The sequence below is a fragment of the Gambusia affinis genome, linkage group LG03, assembly GCF_019740435.1.
Source record: "Gambusia affinis linkage group LG03, SWU_Gaff_1.0, whole genome shotgun sequence".
Taxonomy (NCBI): Eukaryota; Metazoa; Chordata; class Actinopteri; order Cyprinodontiformes; family Poeciliidae; genus Gambusia; species Gambusia affinis.
Genome location: NC_057870.1, coordinates 30,156,799 through 30,181,208, shown reverse-complemented (window position 1 = coordinate 30,181,208; position 24,410 = coordinate 30,156,799). Strand labels below are relative to the sequence as shown.

The 24,410-nt window shown below is 39.3% G+C and overlaps 2 protein-coding genes and 1 long non-coding RNA gene across 3 annotated transcripts; 2 read left to right on the top strand and 1 right to left on the bottom strand.

Moving 5' to 3' along the window:
* On the top strand, positions 1 to 3,471 carry dmrt3a (doublesex and mab-3 related transcription factor 3a). The gene is made up of 2 exons (XM_044112079.1): positions 1 to 547; positions 2,217 to 3,471. The coding sequence occupies exons 1-2, from the start codon at positions 4 to 6 to the stop codon at positions 3,227 to 3,229; spliced, it is 1,557 nt and encodes a 518-aa protein (XP_043968014.1). The 5' UTR covers positions 1 to 3; the 3' UTR covers positions 3,230 to 3,471.
* A 1,678-nt stretch (positions 3,472 to 5,149) lies between these two features.
* Positions 5,150 to 9,264, bottom strand: LOC122828478. Its single transcript, XR_006370237.1, has 3 exons — positions 9,210 to 9,264; positions 7,607 to 7,809; positions 5,150 to 5,726 (listed from the first exon to the last, which is right to left on the bottom strand). It is a non-coding gene; the product is annotated as an uncharacterized LOC122828478 (long non-coding RNA).
* On the top strand, positions 8,070 to 21,165 carry dmrt2a (doublesex and mab-3 related transcription factor 2a). Its single transcript, XM_044112074.1, has 5 exons — positions 8,070 to 8,193; positions 9,252 to 9,576; positions 10,678 to 11,050; positions 18,319 to 18,418; positions 20,076 to 21,165. Exons 3-5 carry the CDS (start codon positions 10,685 to 10,687, stop codon positions 21,122 to 21,124), a joined length of 1,515 nt encoding a protein of 504 aa, XP_043968009.1. The 5' UTR covers positions 8,070 to 8,193; positions 9,252 to 9,576; positions 10,678 to 10,684; the 3' UTR covers positions 21,125 to 21,165.
* The last annotated feature ends 3,245 nt before the right edge of the window (positions 21,166 to 24,410 follow it).

Below are 24,410 nucleotides of genomic sequence, written 5' to 3'. Positions count from 1 at the left end.
GTGATGCGACTCTGCGCTGTCAGTGGATCCTCCGCTCCCAGCCAACTCCTCTTGTCCTCATCCTGTCATGCGTGCACTTCCGGCTCCATCTCCCTGACCGATCACCGCAAACCTCCCGCAGATGTTCTTGCGCGCACAGGAAAACCCGCCGGCAGAATGAACGGTTACGGATCCCCGTACCTGTACATGGGGGCCCCGGTGTCGCAGCCCCGCGCCCCGCTCCAGAGGACGCCCAAGTGCGCCCGGTGCCGGAACCACGGCGTCCTGTCGTGGCTGAAGGGACACAAGCGCTACTGCCGCTTCAAGGATTGCACCTGCGAGAAGTGCATCCTCATCATCGAGCGGCAGCGCGTCATGGCGGCGCAGGTGGCGCTGCGCCGCCAGCAGGCCAACGAGAGCCTGGAGAGCCTCATCCCGGAGTCCCTCAGGGTGCTGCCGGGCATCGGCATGAGCGGGGCCGGCGACGGGTGCCAGGGAGCCCCGCCGGCGAGGAGCGAGGAGCTGGAGCTGAGGTGGAGCGGCGCGGAGCCTCCGCAAACACGCACAGGTAACCAGCCGCAGAAAACCCGCAAATCTGAATTTAAATGTTGGTTTTTAAAAAGTTGATCCGGTTATAATACCACAAAAACTCGATAGGAGCAGAAAAACACCTTTAACCCACAAAATTCAGAGTTTTAGATCATTAAAGAAAAATGAACATCAGGATTAAAGTGGGCAAATATTGATGATTTAAATGTTTATTTACTACTAGTAATAGTACTACTGTACAGATAATACTGAACAGATAATAATCAATAACCATCGAAAATGTGGAAAGAACAAAATAACTTCTGAACTTCTTTTAACATGTTTTTAATTTACAAATGAAGGAAACAATTCAGAAATAAATGTTGTAACTCGCGCTAATTCAAATTCTTCAGTTATTACAAAGTTCAGTTTATTTATTTACATTTAACCGCCTGATCACAGGAAATGAGTCGGATGTTCAATTATTACTCAGCGATGATTGAAAAGTTTCTAAGATTACAAACCTAAACAGGTTTTATGAGATAAAATATCAGAAGTAACGGAGCGCTTCTAAACAAAATGATAAATATGAATATGAGTTTTGATCGTTTAGAAAAACTGGGGGAACGACGAGTTATAGACTAACCTCATTGATGATTATTAGAACTATCTAACAACAATTAAGGATTTCTTTTTATTTATTTAAAATTTCTATTAAAAAACAGTATAACTAATATATCAAAATGCAACAACTTAAAGCCATTATTTATATGCATTATGTCTAATGTTACTAAGAGCTCAAATTGTAAATAACACAAAAAATCAGGTAAATTAAACAGAAATAATGCTGGTCCAGTTTGTCTGTATTTTTTCTTCTTCTGCATGACTGACAAATCTCTGCTGTTGCTTGGTAACAATGTTATCTGATGATGACGTAATGCAGCTGGAGTTAAGATGGATCCGATTACTTAATCTGTCATCTGAATTTTGCTCCTTTTAGTAACTTTAAAAAATCTGCAAGGTTGAGAACATTTTTTTATTTGATTAAATTATTCAACGAGACAAAAATGTCGAAAAATTCAATGTAACTGTAGCAGTTTAGAAATAAAACACGCAACTTTTTAATTACACCCGAGAGAATAACAGAATATTTTATTTGCACCTATAAACAAATCAAAAACAGTGAGACATATAAGAAAAGCAGTTTAATCAGGCCATTTCCTGTTTCAAATATTAATAAATTTCTAATGTTATATAGAAAAAAGGAGATTTACGAAAACAAAATCTGAGAATAAAAACGTGCAACGCAGAAAAAATCAAGATTTTTCTGAACTTTCTTCTGGTTTTTTTGTTTATTTGTTTTTAGAAAATTATCAACTTTTCAAACACAGAAAATTCTCATTTTTCCTTGACATTTATCAGATTAATGTCAAAATTTCGACTTGCAGACTCAGAACGTTTAAAGTTTTTTCTAGAAGATTTGCAACGAATCAAACAATATCTGAGATTAACGTGAAAATGTAATATTTTTTCAAGCATCTTTTTAGACTTTTCTAAGAAATTGCCTCTTTTTTTGGCTGAAATTTGCACTTCTTAAGAAATTACATTTTCTCTGATATTCAAGCTGTTTTTTTCAGAGCATGCGCAGTCCTGTCTTATTCCAGCTGATTTCTGTTTTCCTTCATGTCTTCTGAATGTTTGGGTGACAGACGCTGCGGATGATGGACAAGACGAGGCGTCGGGAGGTGAGAACACCGGCAGCTCCAGTGACAAGGAGCCGGACCCGGCCAGCTCCCCGGAAGGATCCAAGCCCAGTTCCTGCTACACCCCGGAGCCTCCGGAGGCCGCCCCGCAGCCCGACAACAGCCGCTACAGCCTCCCCAAAGCCGGCGGCGCCGACAAGGAGGACAAGGCCGAGAGTCCGCAGCGACACCCGTCCGCTTCCGGGGAGCCGAACCTGCTGATCGAGGGCCTGTCCGGGTCCATCAGCCTGCCGCTCAGCCTGCGGGCCAACCGGCCCCCGCTGGAGGTCCTCAAGAAGATCTTCCCCACGCACAAGCCGCCGGTGCTGGAGCTCATCCTGCGGGGCTGCGGCGGGGATCTGGTCGGAGCCATCGAGGTGCTGCTGTCCAGCCGGAACCCGGACGGGAGCGCTCACCCTCACACGGAGCCCCACCCGGTATCGGACGGCCTGGTTCTGCCGCAGAACGGACACCTGTTCGAGCACGCGTTGGGCTCCTACCACCCGGTGTCCTCCTCCGCCAAGTGGTCCGTGGGCTCCGCCTTCCGGGTCCCGGACTCCCTGCGGTTCGGCTCGGACTCTGCGTCGGGCGCGCTGGGTGTCCCGCTGCAGCACCCGTCCTTCCCGCAGCCCGCGCGCTACCCGCTCATGCTGCGCAGTTCGCTCACGCGCAGCCAGAGCGGCCCGTTCGTGCACAACGACGTGACCCTGTGGAACACCGTGGCGCTGCAGCAGCAGTACCAGCTGCGCTCCGCCGCGCAGTACGTCTCCCCCTTCGGCCCGGCGGCGCCCGCGGGCGCCAGCGCCTCGGTGTTCCGCGGCTCCCCGATCATCCCGTCCAGAGCCGCCGAGGAGCCGCGCATCAGCATCCAGGAGGAGAGCTGCACGCTGGGCCCCAAGGCGGGCCTCTACTCCCCGGAGGAGGACTATGAAGAGCGCTCCGACTCCGCAGACTCCCGCATCCTGAACGCATCCACCTGAGGCGTTGACCCGTTAAGGAACAAAAAACCCCAAAAAACAAACAAAACAAAACAAAAAAACGCGCCGATGTGAACGGACGCAGAAATGTTTCTGTTGTTTAAACTGTTTGAACAACACAGAAGAAATGACTTGACCAAAACTGGATGAATGTAAGAGACTGAGCTTTTTCCTGTCAGCATGTTTCTCTGATCAACACTGCATGTCCAAAACGCCAAATAAACCTGATCAGCTTCATTTCTGTAGAGTTTGTCAGGCTCTTCTTTTCAATCCAAGCAAAATTTACTCAAATGTTGCTATTTATTTATTATTTTCATACATTTACGAACCTTTACAATAAATGAGGATGGAGCTCCATGTCTTTAAAAACATTGACTTAATTTGTTTCAAGTCAAACTGACTTTAACTTGATTACTTGAAACAAATTAATAAACTTTTTAAAGTTGGATCATGTTTTCTTTTTTCAGTGCAACTAAATTGTCAGACATGAGTTTAAAAGGGATAAACAAAATAGTGAAAGGTTCATAAGTTTCCATGATCTCTCTCATCAGACTGATTCATTGGGATTTATCTGGATTATTATTATTATTATTATTATCTTCTCATTTTGACACAACTGGAATAATTCTGCAATTAATTAGATCTGTGCAATTTAGTGTTGTACAAACTTTTCATGTTTTTCATATTTTTCAACATTTGATTTATGATTTTCCACTTTTTGGGACAAAAATAAGAAACAGAACAGAAATATTCTTTTACTGTCTCATGATGAAAACAGCAAAGTGACAGGTAATAGATTCACACAAAGGTAGGAATATAATTATAAAAAAACGGAATAAAGAACGACACATATAGTATAGTTGGGTCAACATTGCAACATAAATGCTGTGCAGTTATTAAAAATAAAAACAGTGATCCAGAGGAATGTGGTTAATTTAAGAAATGTACAAAATGTTGATGCATTAGAGCATTAAAATGATACTAAACTGTTTAACAGTGGAGATCCGTTCAGCATAAAATTCAGTCAACAATCTTATGTGTATCTGTATTTTGGAAATATTTGTGCAGCGCAGTCCTTATGTCGCTTTTTCCTCCAAGTCTCTTTTGTTTTGGCTTCTTAAAAACGTGTTAAATGCTGCCATCAAGCGGCGAAACAGAGAAATACAAGAGATTTGGCGTTAGGATACAAACGAGCCATTTCTTTCTCCCAAGTCGTTTCTTTCAGTAACAGAAGATTTGAAGGACAAAAACCATCTTTTCTTGACTAATTTAGTTAATAATCTGGTACATAAACTAGCAGACGACAGGGGACTCAAACTCCAGTCCTGTAACTTTTAGATGAGCCTCTGCTGCACCTGAATAGGATAATTAGGTCATTAAGGCTCTGGAGAACTGATCTACACAAGGAGGAGGTAATTAAGCCATTTCTTTCTCCCAAGTCGTTTCTTTCAGTAACAGAAGATTTGAAGGACAAAAACCATCTTTTTTGACTAATTTAGTTAATAATCTGGTACATAAACTAGCAGATAAACCAATTATTGAGTTAAAGTCTACACAGCAAATCCAGCAGGCCCAAATGAACTGTCAGATTTGATTTCAACACTTTTAAAGTGTCTATATGGGTCCACACCAGAAAGTGTTCATTTAACTCTTTTTGGAGAGTTTGGTACCTTAACTCTAATTAATATCAAATATAAAATCTGCTGGAGTTAATCATTTAACACTTACTAATACTAATTCAGTGTCAGATCTTCATATTAACTCTCAGAGCATTTTTTTTTAAACTTCATAAGAATTATGTGTAATTAACATTAAATAGGTATTTTATTGTTTTAAACTTTTAAAATTTATTTGGAAAATAAACATTTAATAAAGAGGCAATGATTTTCTCAAATGCATTTATTTCAAAACGTGCATCATAATTACAAAACATATTACAACATGGAGTAATGTGCATGTTTCACATGTCGCTTTCTTTCACATATTGCTTATCAAAAGGTATGATATATCAGCTGTGCAATACAAAATGCAGGATGGTCAATACATTTTCTTCATTACAATATGCATGAAATTGTTCAAAGTACACAGAGGAGAAAGTAAAGCAATCAGTTCATCTAACATGACAGAGTAAATGTTCTTTTAACAGGTAGATTGTTGGATATTACAGTACATAACAGACCAACCAGGTATATTCAGATCCATCACTTCTTACATTGTTTCTGTTTCTGTTGATAAGACACTGAGTCTCTCTGCTCTCCCCCAAACAGCCACTCACTAACAGATTGTCTTTGGGTTGTTGGGCCGTTGATGAAGTTTAGCTGGGAACATCACCGAGTTCCTCTACTGCACTGGACAGTCTTCAACAAGCCTCAAATACAGAAATGTGGCGTTTCAGAGATATTAACACTTACATAATCCCTTTTGGAGCTTGAATCTTTGAAGATTCCATGGAGGGTCCTTGATGCTGACGACTGGCGATTCATCCGCAACCATACTGGTCCTAAAAAATAGAACAAGGCAACAAGAGGATTAAAACATGCTGCAAAAATGTATATAAAACACAACAGCAGGAATAATGTTTTAAACATGAAAAAGCCTCGTCCTTTCTGATGAATCAGGTCCTGTTTATCGTTCACAGTCTGCCACCTAGTGGGCGGACTGGGACTTCCTGCTTCCCTCTGGAAATATTAAAACTTTATTCAGTCTGTTTGTGATTTCCAGGACAGAGAACTGGTTATGGAGATGATCTGAAGCCCAGACCAGAACAGAAACATAAAAAAAAAATCAAAAACGTTTAAAGTTCAGAAGCTAAATTTCAAAGTGGTGAAATGATTTAAGAATGCAGATCGGCTGTGGTCCACAGAGTGTGTGACAGTTTCCTGCCAGCTGTCCGGCACGTCCTCCTGTTTGTTGCACGTTAGGCAATGAGAGGTCAAGGGGTCAGAGATAAATGCTGTCCCGCTTGTTTAGCGTTCAGCTACATGTGTCGTCTGTCCGTCAGAGGCTAATTAACGTAGCAGCGACCCGCTGCACCACCACACCGAGTAACAACAGCTCTGGTTACAGCGGGATGAGATGCTGTCGGTCCGTCAGGCCGCAGAGTTACATCAAAACTACAAGAAACCAGAGCAAAACTTATGCAGAATTACAAGAAACCACAAGGAAACCACAAAAAACTACAAGAAATGACACTAAACTAGAGAAACTAAAGCAATACTACAAAAAACTAAAACAAAATTACAAGAAACCACAAAATAACATGGAGCATGAGAGACTTTATTGGATCAGCTGATCTGATGGATGGATGGATGGATGGATGGATGGATGGATGCAGTAACCAAAAACTGTTCTCAAGTAGGAGTAGAAATACTTCAACATATTTTACTCAAGTAAAAGTAAAAAGTATCTGTCCAAGAAATTATTCAAGAGTAAAAAAGAATTCGATAAAAAAAAAATCTACTCAAGTACTAAATAACTGATTAACTGATTGATCATTGATCATTTAATGATTTAAAAAATTACATCAGACGGATCAAAATATAAAGTTGAGTGTTAATGTTGGTATTTTAAGGTGCAAAATGACAATAATTAATATAAATAATAATATCAGGCAGAAGAAAATGTTTCTAAATCAGTTTATTTCAATAAAAAAACTTATGAAACTTTAACAAAAGCTGCAGCTGTGAGTCTGTCAGGTTTTTCATTCAGTGGGTAGAAAATCCAAAAATTAAAACTAAAAAGTACAAAAAAACACTTTTTCAAAAAAGCTACTCAAGTAAATGTAATTGAGGAAATGCAACCAGTTGCCTCCCAACTCTTCAAATTGAGCAATTCCACCATCAATGGAAACGCAGCCAGTGGCGGCCATCTTGAATTTTTCTGTGGCTGACGTTTGAAGCCCCTGTAAACATCTGTGTCTAGTAAAAGGTTTTGTGTTTCTTTTCCGTTTGTCCCTCCATAAAACCCGCCTTCATTTCATAGATTCTTTAATTACATTTACTCAGAAACATTTAATTACATAAGATTTTTGAAAAATATACTTTTTAAGTACTTTACTTTTAAGTAGTGCTACTCTTACTTGAGTATAATTTTTGGTTACACTATCCACTTCCGCTCACAACTTTCTAATGATAAATAATAAGGCAGCATTTCTCCAGTTAGAAAAAGAAATGAAACTTTTCTTCCAATCCAAGATGTGGAACATTTTTGAAACTCCTCCAGGATTTCAGGGGGTTCTTCTCCGAAAAAAGACCAGAGATCACCATGTGATCCAGTGGAACCTGTTAGATTAACTCCTTGAAACCTGGAGCTGCAGAGCGGATGTTTGGCATACCTTGAGCAGACCGTTAAAAAGCGCCTGACACAGACAACACTTTTCACCTGGACGCCCCGGCTCCGCTCGGATCTTCTTCTCCGGCCGTCCGGCTCTGCTACTTCAAAGCATTCCTGGTGTGGAACCGGCAGCCCGGGGTGGCCCGCTCCTAACCTCCGCAGTAAATTAAGGAGAAGAGGCGAATAAAGCTGCACCTGCAGGCCTGACGTCTTCACCTCCTGCACATGGAGGAGCAGTTAGGAGTCATCATCTGGAGGAAAACACGCTGTTTAGAGCCCGCACTGTCGGGCCAGAGGAATGTCAAAGGGAAATAATATATTTGTTAAACACTCAACATCTGTGAAGTTACTAAAAATAATCGGCCTTTTGTGTTCATGCTGTCAAAAAAATCCAAAGAGAGACATTTATTCAGCATATGTTGGTTCATTTTTATTGGTTTACTTGAAAATCCTAATAAAAAAACAACACCTTTTTCTCTTTAAAACGCAGTCCACCCGTGACGCAAACCCAAAATGCCTCCACGTTCTCCTTTTCACGTCACGCGGGTCATTAATTTCCCCGCCGTGGACAAAAGCTTGGAGGCCTGTCGTGACTTCTCTCAAGGTCCGTTCCCACAGCAGTCAGTCGACTCTGGGTAAATAACTGCTTGTCTTCTTTAATCCTTCAGTAAATCTTACTTAAAGTCAGCAAAATGCAAACAAAGGGAAATTATGTTGTCCTTAAGAGCCTCACGTCACAAGCAGCGATACCAGAGCAGGAAAAGTTTGTGGCTCTCAGATAAATCGGTGAATATATCTGGATTAGATTAATCTTGATGGATTTAGGATTAGTTTTAAGATAGAATCAGCTGGAAATATCCGAGGTTGGCTCTTTGTATTTGCGCTCCATGCTGACTTACTGTTTTTGCTTTTTAATCACTTGTGGGATTGTTGTGAAAACATTACAGTCGTCCTCTGTAGTGCCTGCCAGGAGGACAAACTTCAACCTGCAGTTTGTTTCACAATAGCTGCGTTTCTATTACAAACGTGTGCCAAACTTAGTCAATATTCAACTGGTGTAGAAAACCCCCCCATAATTTTGCAACTGACGTGTTTCCATTAAATAATAAACGTAATTAAAATTACTGTGGATAAGTTTATTGTCATGGTAAGTCATTAAATAACTATTTAACTACTACTTCCGGTCATTTACTTTATAATCTGGTTGTTGATCATGTGTCTTGTATGAAGGGAAAGAAATGCTTCCATAGCAGTTTACAAAATAAACCAATTTTATTTATTTATTCTTACAAAACTGTGTTTTAAAAAGATATTTCAAACAACAGTAGGGTCTATAATTAATTCATTTTATGTTAATTTGGCTAAAATATAAAACACATATATATCTCTATCTCTTTTTATGTGTAGCTATAGCTTGGTGCTTTTGGGGCCCTCTTGTGGTGAAGCAGCTTATCTCGTATACGCCTTGGTCCGGCACTGTGTAGACCCCTGCTAGCTCATGATTAGCTTTCTTTGTGGTTACAGGGATAACTTTATGCACCAATGTTGAATTAAGGTCCTACATAGCAGCTACTAACATTGTAAAACAAGTATCATTTCCACTTTTCAGAAAGACTTGTTCATATTATTACTATTTTCAGTAAAACATTACCTTAGAAGAAATCAAATTACAGTTGACCGTTACCATCTCCAGCCGTTAGGAGGACTCTCTTCCATCCCGCCCCGTGAGACTACAGCGCAATCCTATTGGCTGGGACCTGCGTTGGAACCAGCCAATCAGAGCGCGGGAAGCCCAAGCCCAGCGCGGTTCATAGGAGTGTCACTCCAGTGTTTCGGCTCCAGAAGAAAGTTGGACGTGTTCGCGGTGCGACCCTCATTCATCCGCTCAATTAACATCTAATTAGCCTTCAAAGCTGGAGCCGGGGCGGCGTGTGTCATCCATCACACCCCGGAGAGCCTGATTACCGCTTCCCCCGGACCACCGGAGGCTGATTACCGCTCCGCCCGGACCGCTGGAGGTGAGCCGAACTCGGTTATCGTGGTTTTTAATTCAGGCTGAAGAACATCGATGCTTTTAACTGTCATTTTTCTAAGTTAGTGACTTAAAAATGATATTTCAGTGATAGCCAGATACCCATCCAGACAGAATAAAACTTTAACTTCATAGTTATGTTGTCTCTTGTGGGTTTTTCCACGCTTGTTTTTTTCCCACGGTCTTTAGGTTTGAGGCTTGAAGTTACTGCAGTGGGAAACTGTAAATTAATATCTCATTGAGAACAATAATAAAATAGCTACATTTGTTAACAAGCTTATTGGTATCAATTTAACAGTAAGAGTCAGGTATCAAAAATATTTATGATATTTAAATCATAATGACACTTCTTGACTAGCTTAAATAAGGGCTATTTTACAGTGTTTTATTGTTATTATTATTTCCCTGAAAGTTAAAGAAACATTTATTTGTCTCCACTTTTGGATGTTTTTCTAACCATACCACAGTTCTAAGAAAGAAACTATGTTATAAACTAACTTAAATTAAGCATTTAGTATGTTAACTGAAGGGGAGAAAATGAGGATATTTATATAAATTTGAAGTTTTTAGGGTTGTTTATGAATATCAAAGCAGTTAAACGAATCCATTATCGTTGTATTTTGATTTTAGTCTTAATGTGTAGTTTTTAATATGTGAATTTGAAGGTTCCACAGTTTAGGCAGGAAAACTTGTATATAATTTTTCAGTTGCGAATTAGCTCAATATTCTCTGAGTGCATTGTTCCTGTCAAATAAATTAAATGAAAGTGAAAATAAAAAGTTTTGAGTTTTTAGATGACTCCAGTTTATTTTATTATTGTAGATCTTTTCCATCACAGATCTGGAACAAAGTTCAGGAAAATTGTAAAACTGCCCAAACACCGAGTTCCTTTAAATCTAGACCCGTTAGTTGCTTTTGAACCACAATAAATGAAACACTAACGAACATTTTAATTCGTAATCTTGGCAAAATGTAACGTTTCAATTATTGACGACCTTTATTTTGTGCTTTTATGACGTAAAGCATTTGAACTGCCTCGTAGCTGAGATGTGCTGCTCAAATAAACTCGACTGATTAATTTTTGCAGAAATAACATGGCAGACTTTGAAATCGACGTGGAGAGCCTGGAGGCGGAGAGCGACGAGCAGCCGGAGGACTCGATGTGCTGCAGCCGGCCGGGCTCCGCGCCGCTCGGCGAGGACGACGGAGACGGAGACGGAGACGGCGGGAAGGGCGACGGCAAGCCGGGCCCCAGCGACCTGAGCTCGGGCGACCAGAGGAAGCTGAGCCGCACGCCGAAATGCGCCCGCTGCCGCAACCACGGCGTGGTTTCCTGCCTGAAGGGCCACAAGCGCTTCTGCAGGTGGAGGGACTGCCAGTGCGCCAACTGCCTGCTGGTGGTGGAGAGGCAGCGGGTGATGGCGGCGCAGGTGGCCCTGAGGAGGCAGCAGGCCACGGAGGTCAGTGCAGAAACATTTTACCCCTTAAAACTGACGGCAGAACTTCTACCGTTAATAAAGAGTTTATATCTTATCAATTAATCTATAAACACTTTATAAAGCAATACATGATAATAGTTATTAATAAGGGGTCAGAAGGAGACTGGATGCCAGGGGCGTCCAAACCTTTTGCACTGAGGGCCAAAAGTTTCCAAACTGAAAGTATTCAGGGGCCAAAATGTTCTTTCTCTTTTATCTGCACAACAATGAATTAAACGCATAATATTTTACGTTCGCCTAAATGTTTACAGTTATTTAACGTTTTGGGTTTATTATTTTCAGATTTTTAAGTTTATAAAATGTGTTTAGTTTATTTCCAGCAACTAAAGTAAGAACTTTCTAACACAACCTTCGATGTATTTAGGATGGATGCCCCAAAGTCTGTTTTTCAGTAAAAACCTCCTAGATCTTTGTGGCACGACTTATTATGAAATAAAAATAAAACAAAGTCAAATAAAAAGTCTTTGTGTTGTACTTAATATTTTCCATTTAAGCAGATATAAACTTGGCATGGAAAAACTCGTCCAGTTGGCCAAATTTGTGCCATTCTAGAATTACAGTGAAGGGCCACAGAAAATGAATCACAAGGACCAAACGTGGCCCCCGGGCCACAGCTTTGACACCCCTGTTGTATGCTAAAAGAAATACATTTATAAATGCTCGTTGTGCTCACAAGCTAGTCTGAATTTTTTAGCCCAACAACTTTAGATCCTGATAGAGGAATGTTTTGTTACCCACTCAATAAACTAAACTACCGTAAACAAACCATGCAATTTGTAAACAGTCAGATTTCTTTCTAAAAAACGATGTGCAAATTATTAGGTCCAAATCAATTAATAGGGTTCTACAGTTTTACCTTATTGAAAATAATTTAGCTAATTGTGTACCTAATGGAAAAAAATGGAAAACAATTTAATCAATTCTGGAGAATAAAGTCAGGATTTAGGTCAAACTTTCTTTGATAATGATTTCTGTATTTAGTTAAGTTTATTAAACTAATTAAAGCAGCTCTGGGTGAAACAAAGTTCGCTGCTGATTTAAAGACGAGTTCTTTGTGTTAAAGCCAATATTTTCTATTGTGAGAAGATTTTATTTGCTTGTGATAATTCTTACCAAATTAAAGACAGAATGTCTCCATCTATATCCAGTACCTGAACTGGTATCTGAGGCCACATGTAATCAATCCAAGGGCCGCAAACAGACTCCGGGCCACACTTTGGACACCCTGGTTCCAAAGTGTGGAACCCGGGTTCCACACTTTGGAACCAATAAAATATAAGTGAACAGGTTTGTCTCACTATTTGGCAAGAAACCAGTAGATTTAATCTGTCTCACCCTTAAGTAATGCATAATAAATAGTAATTAATGATTAATAAAGTGCTTAGAGATGAATTAATAACAAATCAATGAACTGTTTATTAACAATCAATAATGGGGGTATTATAATAAAGTGGTACCAAAATAACAAATTAAGTACCCCAAAATTTCACTCAATTAGTCAGAGCAGCACAACTTCAACATATTTTTACTCAACTAAAAATAAAAACTATCCGTCCAAGAAATTACAAAAATAAAGCAAAAAAGGTATTTGGTAAAAAGTTTACTCAAGTACTGAGTAGCTGATCAAATTATTTAATCATTTAATAACTAAAAATCACATCATCAGATGGACCAAAATTTAAAGTTAAGTGGAAATTTTGGTGTTTTTTAGGACAAATATGATAATAATTCATATAAAAAACAAAATATATGATTGTTTCCAAATCAGTTTCTTTCAATAAAAAAAAAATTATGAAACTTTAATAAAAACTGCAGGAGTGTGTATCTAAACTAAAACATTTTAGTTTTTCATTCAGTGGGAAGAAAATCCACAGATTTTACTCAAGTCAGAGTAGAAATACTTTATAATAAAACTAGAAAATTCCTGAAGAAATTTAACTGGGGCCTGCCAAAGTGTGCCCGTCGGTTTGGACCCAGCGTTGTGATGCTAAGAATTAGCATCAATGCTAAAGAAAGCTGCAATGTAATCAATAGCATGTGGAGAATCACAAGAATGTTAAGTAAGCTGGACATGCAACATTCAGTATGATAAAGTAAGTGTATTAGCTAAAATGAGCAAATATGCTAATGTAAGCATAAATACTTTCAGTAGCATGTGGGGTATCATTAGAATGTTTACTGTCATTTACTTACTCCATTAAGTATACTAAACATGGCTAATAAGTCTGAAAAATAGAAAATAGCTTATTTAAGCTAAAAGGCTAATGCTAATGAACTGCCTTGCGCAGCAAGGCAGTTCCCTAACCTCGGATAAACAGATAATGCAGAATGATATCATTGCACCGCCTCCGGCGGTGCACTGTCCAGAGGGGCATATTGAGGCTTTTATTTTGAAATTTGCAGTAAGCTTCATATTAAATGCCCACACTAATCCAATGTGTAAGAGTGCTTTGGATAAACCAGTCACATAAAGCCAAAAAGAGCAATTACATGATGTAAAAATTCCCAAGGCTTTTATTTTGAAATTTTTGTTAAGCTTCATTTGAAAGGGTCAAAGTCATCCCATGTGTAACAGTCATTGGATTAAATCAGTCATATAACGCTCAAAAAAGCAATGACCTGATGTAAAAATTTTCAAGGGCTTTTATTTTGAAATTTTCAGTAAGCTTCATTTCAAAGGGCTAGACTCATCCCATGTGTAACAGTGACAGGGTTAAATTAGTTATATACAGCCCATAGCAGCAAGTTTTCTAAAGGCCAGCTCAGTCCTCCTCTGTTTTAACTGAACTAGTAGTTAGAACTACAGTGATGCTGTTGTAGTCCTCAGCAGCTCTCCCTGCTCTGGGTTCCGTTGCCATGGTAAATAATCCTCTCTGCCAGCTGTGAGTGAGACATCCAGGGGGAGACAATTCTCTGTTTGAGCCAGCCAGTTTGACTAAAAAAAGCATTGCAAACAACTGTTTCCCGTTCGGGAACCGTAATACATATTCGAAAACCGTTTGAAGCATATGAGAGGGCTATTTGTCGTCTCACATAGTCCGCCATTCATATCTCTACCTCACTCACAGTATTAACAGCGATGAGATAAAAAAGTGTGTGCCAAGGTCTGAAATTTTCAGAAATACATGGAAGTGAATCAGTGAGATCTGTCTGCTACCCTGGCGCATGACTTTGCTCTGAAGCACCTGGAGAAAACTGTAAGCGCTAGATAATTTTTGAAAACATTTGACCGGAGCAGGCAGCGTATCAATGTCATGACCAAGTTTGATACCAATCATGCAATATTTGTGGCGTGAGGCGAGTTAAAAAATGATTTGGGGTCAAAATGTCGCTCTGACTCTCACTCTAGCGGAGCGGTTTCACACTCTGATTTTCCAAAAATCAAAACTTTGGGTCGCTTAGAAAGAAGTTGTGGACAAACCATAATACATATTGACGTGCTGTCTTCACTTTAAAAGAGATCACGTATCTACAAAATGAAGTTTGAATGGCGTTTCTACATAAAGTTATGGCGACACAGAAAATCCTCAAAAATAGGGTATTTTCAGGATTTACTGGTTGCCTCATCCCTTGAGACGAGACTTGCACCTGGTGAGCTCGTTAGTGATTTTGGGGTCGTTTTTGCTTTTTACGTCGCCATGGTAACTCCAAAGCCCACCAAAAGTAATAGCACACCTCCGGGATCGAGCGCGCGTTCTGATACCACTTTTGTGGGTGGGCTCGCAGCGGTACGAGCCGCATTCCGGTTGGCGGAAGAATAATAAATAATAAACTAGAAAATTCCTGAAGAAATTTAACTGGGGCCTGCCAAAGTGTGCCCGTCGGTTTGGACCCAGCGTTCTGATGCTAACAATTTGCATCAATGCTAAAGAAAGCTGCAATGTAATCAATAGCATGTGGAGAATCACAAGAATGTTAAGTAAGCTGGACATGCAACATTCAGTATGATAAAGCAAGTGCATTAGCTAAAATGAGCAAATATGCTAATATAAGCATAAATACTTTCAGTAGCATGTGGGGTATCATTAGAATGTTTACTGTCATTTACTTACTCCATTAAGTATACTAAACATGGCTAATAAGTCTGAAAAATAGAAAATAGCTTATTTAAGCTAAAAGGCTAATGCTAATCAACTGCCTTGCAGTTCCCTAACCTCGGATAAACAGATAATGCAGAATGATATCACTGCACCGCCTGCGGCGGTGCACTGTCCAGAGGGGCATTTTGAGGCTTTTATTTTGAAATTTGCAGTAAGCTTCATATTAAATGCCCACACTAATCCAATGTGTAAGAGTGCTTTGGATAAACCAGTCACATAAAGCCAAAAGAGCAATTACATGATGTAAAAATTCCCAAGGCTTTTATTTTGAAATTTTGTTAAGCTTCATTTGAAAGGGTCAAAGTCATCCCATGTGTAACAGTCATTGGATTAAATCAGTCATATAACGCTCAAAAAGCAATGACCTGATGTAAAAATTTTCAAGGGCTTTTATTTTGAAATTTTCAGTAAGCTTCATTTCAAAGGCTAGACTCATCCCATGTGTAACAGTGACAGGGTTAAATTAGTTATATACAGCCCATAGCAGCAAGTTTTCTAAAGGCCAGCTCAGTCCTCCTCTGTTTTAACTGAACTAGTAGTTCGAACTACAGTGATGCGTATTTGAAGTCCTCAGCAGCTCTCCCTGCTCTGGGTTCCGTTGCCATGGTAAATAATCCTCTCTGCCAGCTGTGAGTGAGACATCCAGGGGGAGACAATTCTCTGTTTGAGCCAGCCAGTTTGACTAAAAAAGCATTGCAAAAACTGTTTCCGTTAGAACCGTAATACATATTCGAAAACCGTTTGAAGCATATGAGAGGGCTATTTGTCGTCTCACATAGTCCCGCCATTCATATCTCTACCTCACTCACAGTATTAACAGCGATGAGATAAAAAAAGTGTGTGCCAAGGTCTGAAATTTATCAGAAATACATGGAAGTGAATCAGTGAGATCTGTCTGCTACCCTGGCGCATGACTTTGCTCTGAAGCACCTGGAGAGAAAACTGTAAGCGCTAGATAATTTTTGAAAACATTTGACCGGAGCAGGCACGCGTATCAATGTCATGACCAAGTTTGATACCAATCATGCAATATTTGTGAGCGTGAGGGCGAGTTAAAAAATGATTTGGGGTCGAAATTTCACTCTGACTCTCACTCTAGCGGAGCGGCCTTCACACTCTGATTTTTCCAAAAATCAAAAACTTTGGGTCGCTTAGAAAGAAGTTGTGGACAAACCATAATACATATTGACGTGCTGTCTTCACTTTAAAAGAGATCACGGACGTATCTACAAAATGAAGTTTGAATGGCGTTTCTACATAAAGTTATGACGACACAGAAAATCCTCAAAAATAGGGTATTTTCAGGATTTACTGGTTGCCTCGTCCCCTTGACGACGAGACTTGCACCTGGTGAGCTCGTTAGTGATTTTGGGGTCGTTTTTTGCTTTTTACGTCGCCATGGTAACTCCAAATCCCACCAAAAGTAATAGCTCCATTCCGGAACGAGCAGCACGCGTTTGATACCACTTTTGTGGGTGGGCTCAGTGATGCGAGCCGCATTAACGGTAACGGAAGAATAATAAATAATCCGTATTAAAGAAACATTCTATTGGGTGTAGAACAATAGGTGCCTGCCATGCAATGCATGGAGGCAGTGACTGACTTGCTTCGCAAGTCAGTCACTGCTCTCCTTATGCATTGCTATGGGCAAACCCCAATAAAGAACATTCTATTGGGTGTAGAACAATAGGTGCCTGCCATGCAATGCATGGAGGCAGTGACTGACTTGCTTCGCAAGTCAGTCACTGCTCTCCTTATGCATTGCTATGGGCAGGCCCCAATTACCCAAGTAAAAGTAAAAAGTACAACATAATAAAACTATTTAAGTTTTTTTTTTTTTTTTTTTTTATAAAAAAGCTACTCAAGTAAATGTAATTGAGTAAATGTAACTAGTTACTGCCCAACTCTGTAAATGAGTTGCTGTTTTTTAAGGAAGGTCTGTTTATGCAAATGAAGTCTGATCCAATCAGAGTTCGTTATCGATGCTGCATGTAAACCGTTTCCAGATGATTCAGGGGTTTTTTGTCTTTTTGTTTCCACAAAAAGTATTTTTTACCCAAACATCTGTTTAAGTTACAAAAACTGAATTTGATTTAACTCTGCTCAAACCTGATTCTATATTTATCTTTTATTACCATAAGAATCTTGATTTCCAATTATCGTTGTTTAAACTCTGTCCGTGTTGTTAGTTTGACTTTTTTCTCCACAGTTTAACATTAAAAGTATAAATAAATACTTTTTATTGACTTGGCTCAGTAGTTTAATAAATTGGTACAATTAATGAAATACCAGAAGCAGAAACCAGGTTTTGAGTAAATTCTCTTCATTCAGAGCTTCACTGTGTTTAACTATAATTATAGAACATTTCAAGTTTTATAATTATTTCCCCGACCTTTAAAAATCACAACTTTAAAGTTTTTATTTTCTGATTTTATTTGCAGATCTTCAGCGTCTAGTTTAGGGTTTTAGCTTTTTGTTTGTTTTCTATTTTTTCATATTCACAAATTATTGGGAAAAAATAGCAATTTTTCTCCAATAATTACAGATTTTAAAACTAAAATGAATATTATAGTTATAGTTATATTTAAATAATTACATGTTTTATTTTCTTAATAATGTGATTTAAAAGATGCTCATGTGAATGTAACTGGTTTACTATGCATGAAATAAATTAAAGTCATATCAGTTTGCCTTATTTTTATTCAATCTTATGTATTTACCTGAACTTATTTGTCAAAATAAATATACATTTAAAACACAAATTTTCTATTAAAATTTATTTTTAATGTTTGCTTTGTCTTATTCTGGTGATATGTTTCCTTCAACCTAAAGTTTGCCAAAATATAAATACTAATTTCTGTGTTAGATTATGAGTTTGAAGCATATTAACATCTAAAAGCTTTAATTAAATAGAAGATTTACATGCTGGGATTACTCTTGAGTCACTTTTTAACGCTGTAAAACCATCAGAAACTTGAGTTACGGCCCATTTTCCCTTAATGTTGTTTTAAATTATCCAGACATTCAAGCTGAGCTCAGCTGTAACTAATCAGTTATTGCTCAAGAATCAAGAAAACCTTCCTGACAGCCGGGTTTAATGTTTTTTTTTTTCTCTTCCCTGTGCGTTAGGATAAGAAAGGGATTTCTGGGAAACCGATTCCAGCGGAGAGAAGGATTTACCAGCGACACATCCGACCCTCGACGATGCTCGCCAAAAGCATCCTAGAAGGTAAGACGGCAGAAATATAAACCTTTCTTTGCAAATCTTCCAAAATCCCTTTTTATTCTCGTCTGTTTCTCCGTCGGTCATGAAGACTTTAGGAAGGGATTACTGCGGCGGTAGCCCAGGGCAACATGTTGATATTTATTCTATTCATCATTTACTTTTAGCGAATGTTTGGCAGAATTTGCACATGCTGTAAATCAATTAATTGTATTTTAAATTAAAACAAGCTCAATAATTTCCATTTGTATGATTTATTGTTTTCCTTTTTTTTTCTTCTTCTACCAAAAACTTTATGATAAAAGTTTTCGGTTTGGTGTTTTAGTCTCAACCAGCCCCTTTTTTGAAGGATAATTTTGTTTACAGAAACTTCATAATTCATCTTATTGGTTGTTTTGTTTATTTATTTTGGATATTTAAAATAACTTCCAGTTCCAGTGTTTAAATGTTCATTAGAATTTAAAGTTTATCTCACAGGGTATTCTTGTATTATTGTGCCATTATTGCTATTATTTTACTTGGAAATGGTCTCAAAATAGCAAAATTATTGTGTATCGCAATAACTTCAGGGACAATTTATCATCCGGAAACATTTATTATCGTGACAGACCTTATCATAGACCTGTATCAGGTGAGATGTTCTAATATTTTGAGATTTTTATGAACATAATCAATACTGAACCGACTGCTAATGTTGTATTTACAGAATGGAAAAAATGATCTTTTATGCTCGACACTTTAGCTAAACTGGGAGAAATTTGCCAGAAAACGTGTATTCAATTACATTTGAAGTAAATGAAGAACTAATTAAATTAGTTTTGTAATTGTTAGGTTAGCTTATTGTTTTTACTAGGAAATGAAAGGAGAAAAACAAAAGACAACATGAAATACTTGTTGATGTTTTGCTCTTCCAAAATGTCTGTTTGTGTTGATTTGTGGCTAAAAGTGTCGATTGTGTCGTTTTTCACCAATAAGGAAAAGAATAAAAAATAAAATAGGAAACTCTCCATTCATTTCTAAATTAATGTTTAAAACAAGATGGTTTCTTTTAAACCTTCCTGGTAAACTGAGAATCTTCAGACATGTTTGGTTTGAGACAATAAAAACAACATATTTTGCAAACAGTGGCAGTTTTTGATATGGGCAGTTGCCCAGGGCAGCATCAGAAAGGGTGGTACACCTGATAACCAGAAAATAAACTCTATCTCATCTGTCAGTTGAATCCTGGACATGTTTGCTACTGATAGTAAGGATTTGTAGTGCAGTAAGTTTCCCTTCGATGCATTGAGAACCGGGAGATTGTTACCTGCTTTCTGCAACATGAAACAAACAAGATTAATCACGATTAATCACTGTGCTTGAGTCTGACTAATCTGGATTAATTGTGATTAATCGGAGCGCTAGAGTCAGATTACTCTGGTAAATATTTTTAATCAGTTGGCAGCACTAATTTAAAGTCAGTGGTTTATCTGTATCGGATCGGTATCAGCTGGTACAAAACCTCAGATATCGGTATCGGAAGTGAAAAATTGGATATCTATCAACGTTCTGTAATTCGCATTAAAAAACTTTGTGAACCTCAGTTTGTTGATAGAAGCCAACCGAATTAAACGTGTAAATTTTGACTTGCTAATGTGTCCACTGTCCTTTTCTGTGCTAACAGGATACCGTCCGGTGCAGCCGGATCCGTTCCTGGCGCCCAACGCCGCCCTTCCTCCTCCACTGAGCGACCGCATGAGGAAGAGGAGGGCCTTCGCCGACAAGGAGCTGGAGACCATCATGCTGGAGCGCGAGTACAAAGAGCGGGAAGTTCTGGAGAGCAATCAGGCGGCCGCCGGCCCGCTGCGGTTCCCGGCCGGCCTGGTCCACCACGCCGCCGCCGCCGCCGCAGAGTTCAGCGCCTACAAGGCCGGCTTCTCTCCAGTGCCTCAGATGGAGCATCAACCCAAAGATCTGTGCGGCTTCCTCGGCTCCAGCTGCCTGGATCTGCCGGCGCCGTATCCCAGCAGCGCCGCCAACGTCGAGTTGATCTCCTCCAACGTCAGCGTGGCCACCACCTACCGCCATTACCCGCTGCAGCCGTCGCGCGGCGCCAACCCCGGCGGCGGCGGTGGCGGTTTTGTGATGTGGCCCCGCGGCGCCGCCAACCTGGGGGACGCTCTGCTGTATCAGCAGTGCCTGTTCAACGCCACGGCGGTGCAGAACATGAAGCCGGGCGCAGTGTGGGAGCCTAAAGTGATGCCCGCCGAGAGCCAGCCGCCGGAGCTGGAGGCGGCGGCCGGGCTCGCCGCCAAACTGGAGGGGTCCCGAGCAGCCGTCCTGCTGGACCCCAAACCTCCCAGCGCCTCCCAAATGAAGGAGTGCTCGGCCTTCTCTCCTCCAAAACGCAGCTTCGGACACTCCTTCGCCAGCAACAGTCATTCCCACAACCCGAAGCTGAGCAAGGACGGCGCTAAGCTGTCCATGAAACTCGACTCCTTCCACAGCCTGGTCCAGAACTCGCTGGTGGGGAAACCCGGCGGGCCGGACCTGAGGGCGCCGTACTGCAGGGAGCTGCTGGAGGAGGCGGCGCGCAAGTTCAGGGAGGGAAACGGCAAGGACGTTTCGACCAAACCCTCGGGGAACAAAATGGCGTCCGGCGAGCCTCTGTCCTTCTCGGTGGAGGCCATATTGAAGCGGCCGGCGCCGGCGGTGAGCCGAGCATTCCACTGACTCTGACCAGGATCCATTTTTTTGCACTACAAAACGTTTCGGGCTCAAATGAAAACACAAGCACTGCTTTAAAAAAAAAAAAACAACAAACATTCATTGTGAACTTTGTTTGTAACATAAATGTACAGGATATATTATTTTACATGTGCATGTTTTAATAACGTTATTGTGTAGAGTATTTAAACATTATCCCATGTTTATTGTTTCTCATGTCAATAAACTGTAAAATAAAAAAATCTCAATTTATTTTATTTTCAACTTGAATTAAAGCAAGAGTTTTAATGTCACTTTCCAAAATATCTGAAAATATTTAAATGAATTAAATATTTAAATATTTCAGTTTTTAAATGTTTCAACACTTAAAAACTGAATTTTAATTTAGTTTTACCAAATGCTCTAAATGACCTAATTATCAAATTGGATGGAAATTATTTTTAACTAAGGCTGAAATGATTAATCAGGTTAATTGATTAATTATATTCTAAGTGATTTAGTAATTGATTAATCGCTGACTGGTTCATACAAACTCAAAAAGACATCAACTGATGAGACAATGTACTCAGAGCAGCAGTTAAACCAAAACTGTACCAAACATGTCTATATTGATTGATTGATTCATTGATTGCATTTAAGATAGAAAACGTTTTTTCTGTAATGTTCTACCCAGAGTTCTTCAAGTGGCAATTTTAATTTTAACTGGTTCAAATTCTGTAAAAAAAACAACAAAAGAATCCCAGTATGCACATTTTCTGTCCTATTATTAATCAGAATAAATACTGATCGAACTTTTCATATATATATTTATGCTAAAAGTATTTTTAAGCTGCCAATATATATTTTGCTATAAATGATCAAGGATTCACTAAAGGAATGCTACGTTATAGTATTTTGGTAAAACAACTGAATTATTTATTTACATCTTTTAATGTATTTCTAATATTTTATTAAAAAAGACTAGTGATTCAATAAATCTGTAGAATGCGCCATCTTTACGTTTAATCGATTAACCGTCAGAATAATTGCTAGGATAATCATTAGCTGCAGCCCTACAATTAACTTTCATGCATCAGTCAAAATGTATTTATTTTGTACAACTATCGTCCCTCAACTAAATCTAACAATCGGAAGAGTAAAATAAAAGACGTCCCGTTTAACTATTATTAAATGTGCATCGATAATTGTTTATTTCCTGTTTTAATTTACTGCAATAATGTTTGTTATAGTTGTTAAACTTGAATCATTAAGATGCGGACAGCAGAGGCAGATCCGATAATTTATGGGGAAAATAAAATGCGGCAGCATCGTTCCTGTAATTCATTAAGTGTGTCAAATAAATGTCACAGCCAATTACGGAGATCCTCCAACAAAGATCACCAGCTAATCACTCAGCTGAAAATAGTTAGAGGGATGTAACAGATTGCTTTTTATCCACAAACACACGCAGATCGTTGCGGCAACACGCAGTGTTTGCGGATTAGCCGCTCTTCGGGGGTTTGAAACGCGACGTCAAGCCATAAATCTGAAAGCAGCGTCACCTCATCTGCTCAGGATGTGTGTGTGTGTGTGTGTGTGTGTGTGAAGGGGTGTTGAAAGACAACTCCAAATGCGGGTTTCACTTGAACTGGTGAACACTGATCCGTGCAATGATGAAAAAGTCAGGAGAAAAAAAAGAGAAGAAAAGTCACTAATCTGTAATTTCCGCCGTTAATGATCGCGTTTCATCGGCGTGATTTTGCAGGTCAGTATTTTAACCTTTTCATGTCAACCTTTAGACTCAAACGGAGAAGCCATGACAGCGAGAAAATGGGAATATTTAAGATTTAACCTCATTATGATGATATGTTTTAGTGTTAGGAGTCACTTTAGGTACAATGTTTTTTTAAATTTCGGTGAATCCAACAATAGTTTTAATTTGGAGCCCCTCTGATTTTACTGTGTAAACATATATTGACATAATGCTGCTCTTACTGCTAATTCTACGTACCTCTGATCCTCAGGTATCTATCTATCTATCTATCTATCTATCTATCTATCTATCTATCTATCTATCTATCTATCTATCTATCTATCTATCTATCTATCTATCTATCTATCTATCTATCTATCTATCTATCTATCTATCTATCTATCTATCTATCTATCTATCTATCTATCTATCTATCTATCTATCTATCTATCTATCTATCTATCTATCTATCTATCTATCTATGTGTGTGTGTGTATAAACATTGCATGTTTGAAAAGGCTGATGTTTACGACCACATTAAGGTCAGTGTAGATAGAAAAAAAACTTTCCACCTAAAAGTCGGAAAAAAAATTGAGATTAATTTCAGAAACTGTCTAGAAAAAAAACATGAAAATTTCTGAATTTGAAAAGTTGCAAATTTTCCCCAGTGGTAACTAGGAGCAACAAATCAGAGCCAAGACGAGGGTCTTAATGCTGTCAATCACTTCCATGTGGCGCTGCTCCCCCTTCTCTGCTACGCTGCTGCTAGCATAGCCTGTTGTGAATGCTAAGGCTAGTTAGCATAGTCACCAATGGCGGTGGATAAACGGTTTTTCTGTAGTGGTGAGTTGTTTCTCTGCCATTAACACATTTAGCAGCGAATACATGAGGATGATTGACAGCACTAAAATCCACCTCCTGGCTCTGATTGTTGGTTTTTGTGCATTTTTTTCAGATAGCAGTAGCAGCTCAGGGAAGAGGCGTAGGAGACTGATCTTTTCTGTCTCAAAAAATAAAAGTTTTAAAAATAAAAGTGACTTACTGCAACTTTAATGCATGCTAAGACATATTTGTTTTTTGTTTTTTTTACTATTAAAATAAACAGGTTAAAGGGCTTTGTATCCATAAATTTAAGGTTTTTGTGGACAGTTATGGTTGGTAACCCCCAGTAATACTGAGGATCAATAGCTGGTTTTATTTCCATTGTTTGAATAACTAATATACATCCATGCAGAGGAAACTCCTTTCAGCTGCTTGTCTTTCGTTGTTTCGATCATTACCCAGAGTTTGTGACCGTAGATGAGGGTAGGAACGTAAATCGACCGGTGAATTAAGAGCTTCACCGTTAAGTTTCACAGTCAGGCTGGTGGATTTGGGTCATTGTCATGTTTCAGGGCCCAGCTTCACTTCAGGTTTTATTTTATTTTACAGATTGTCTCAGCTTTCTGATACTCGGATAAATTCATGGTGGATTCTTTAACGGTGAGCTGGTCAGATCCTGCTGCTGAAAACCATCCCAAACCATGACGCTCCCACCTCCATGCTTCATTGGCTATGCTG

What these genes read in the sequence shown, in the direction of transcription:
- dmrt3a (XM_044112079.1), top strand. Translation starts at nt 4, where the DNA reads ATGCGACTCTGCGCTGTCAGTGGATCCTCCGCTCCCAGCCAACTCCTC. An exon ending in GCCTCCGCAAACACGCACAG is followed by an intron (nt 548 to 2,216) that starts GTAACCAGCCGC and finishes TTTGGGTGACAG; the next exon opens with ACGCTGCGGATGATGGACAA.
- dmrt2a (XM_044112074.1), top strand. Translation starts at nt 10,685, where the DNA reads ATGGCAGACTTTGAAATCGACGTGGAGAGCCTGGAGGCGGAGAGCGAC. An exon ending in GGAGGCAGCAGGCCACGGAG is followed by an intron (nt 11,051 to 18,318) that starts GTCAGTGCAGAA and finishes CCTGTGCGTTAG; the next exon opens with GATAAGAAAGGGATTTCTGG. An exon ending in CGCCAAAAGCATCCTAGAAG is followed by an intron (nt 18,419 to 20,075) that starts GTAAGACGGCAG and finishes CTGTGCTAACAG; the next exon opens with GATACCGTCCGGTGCAGCCG.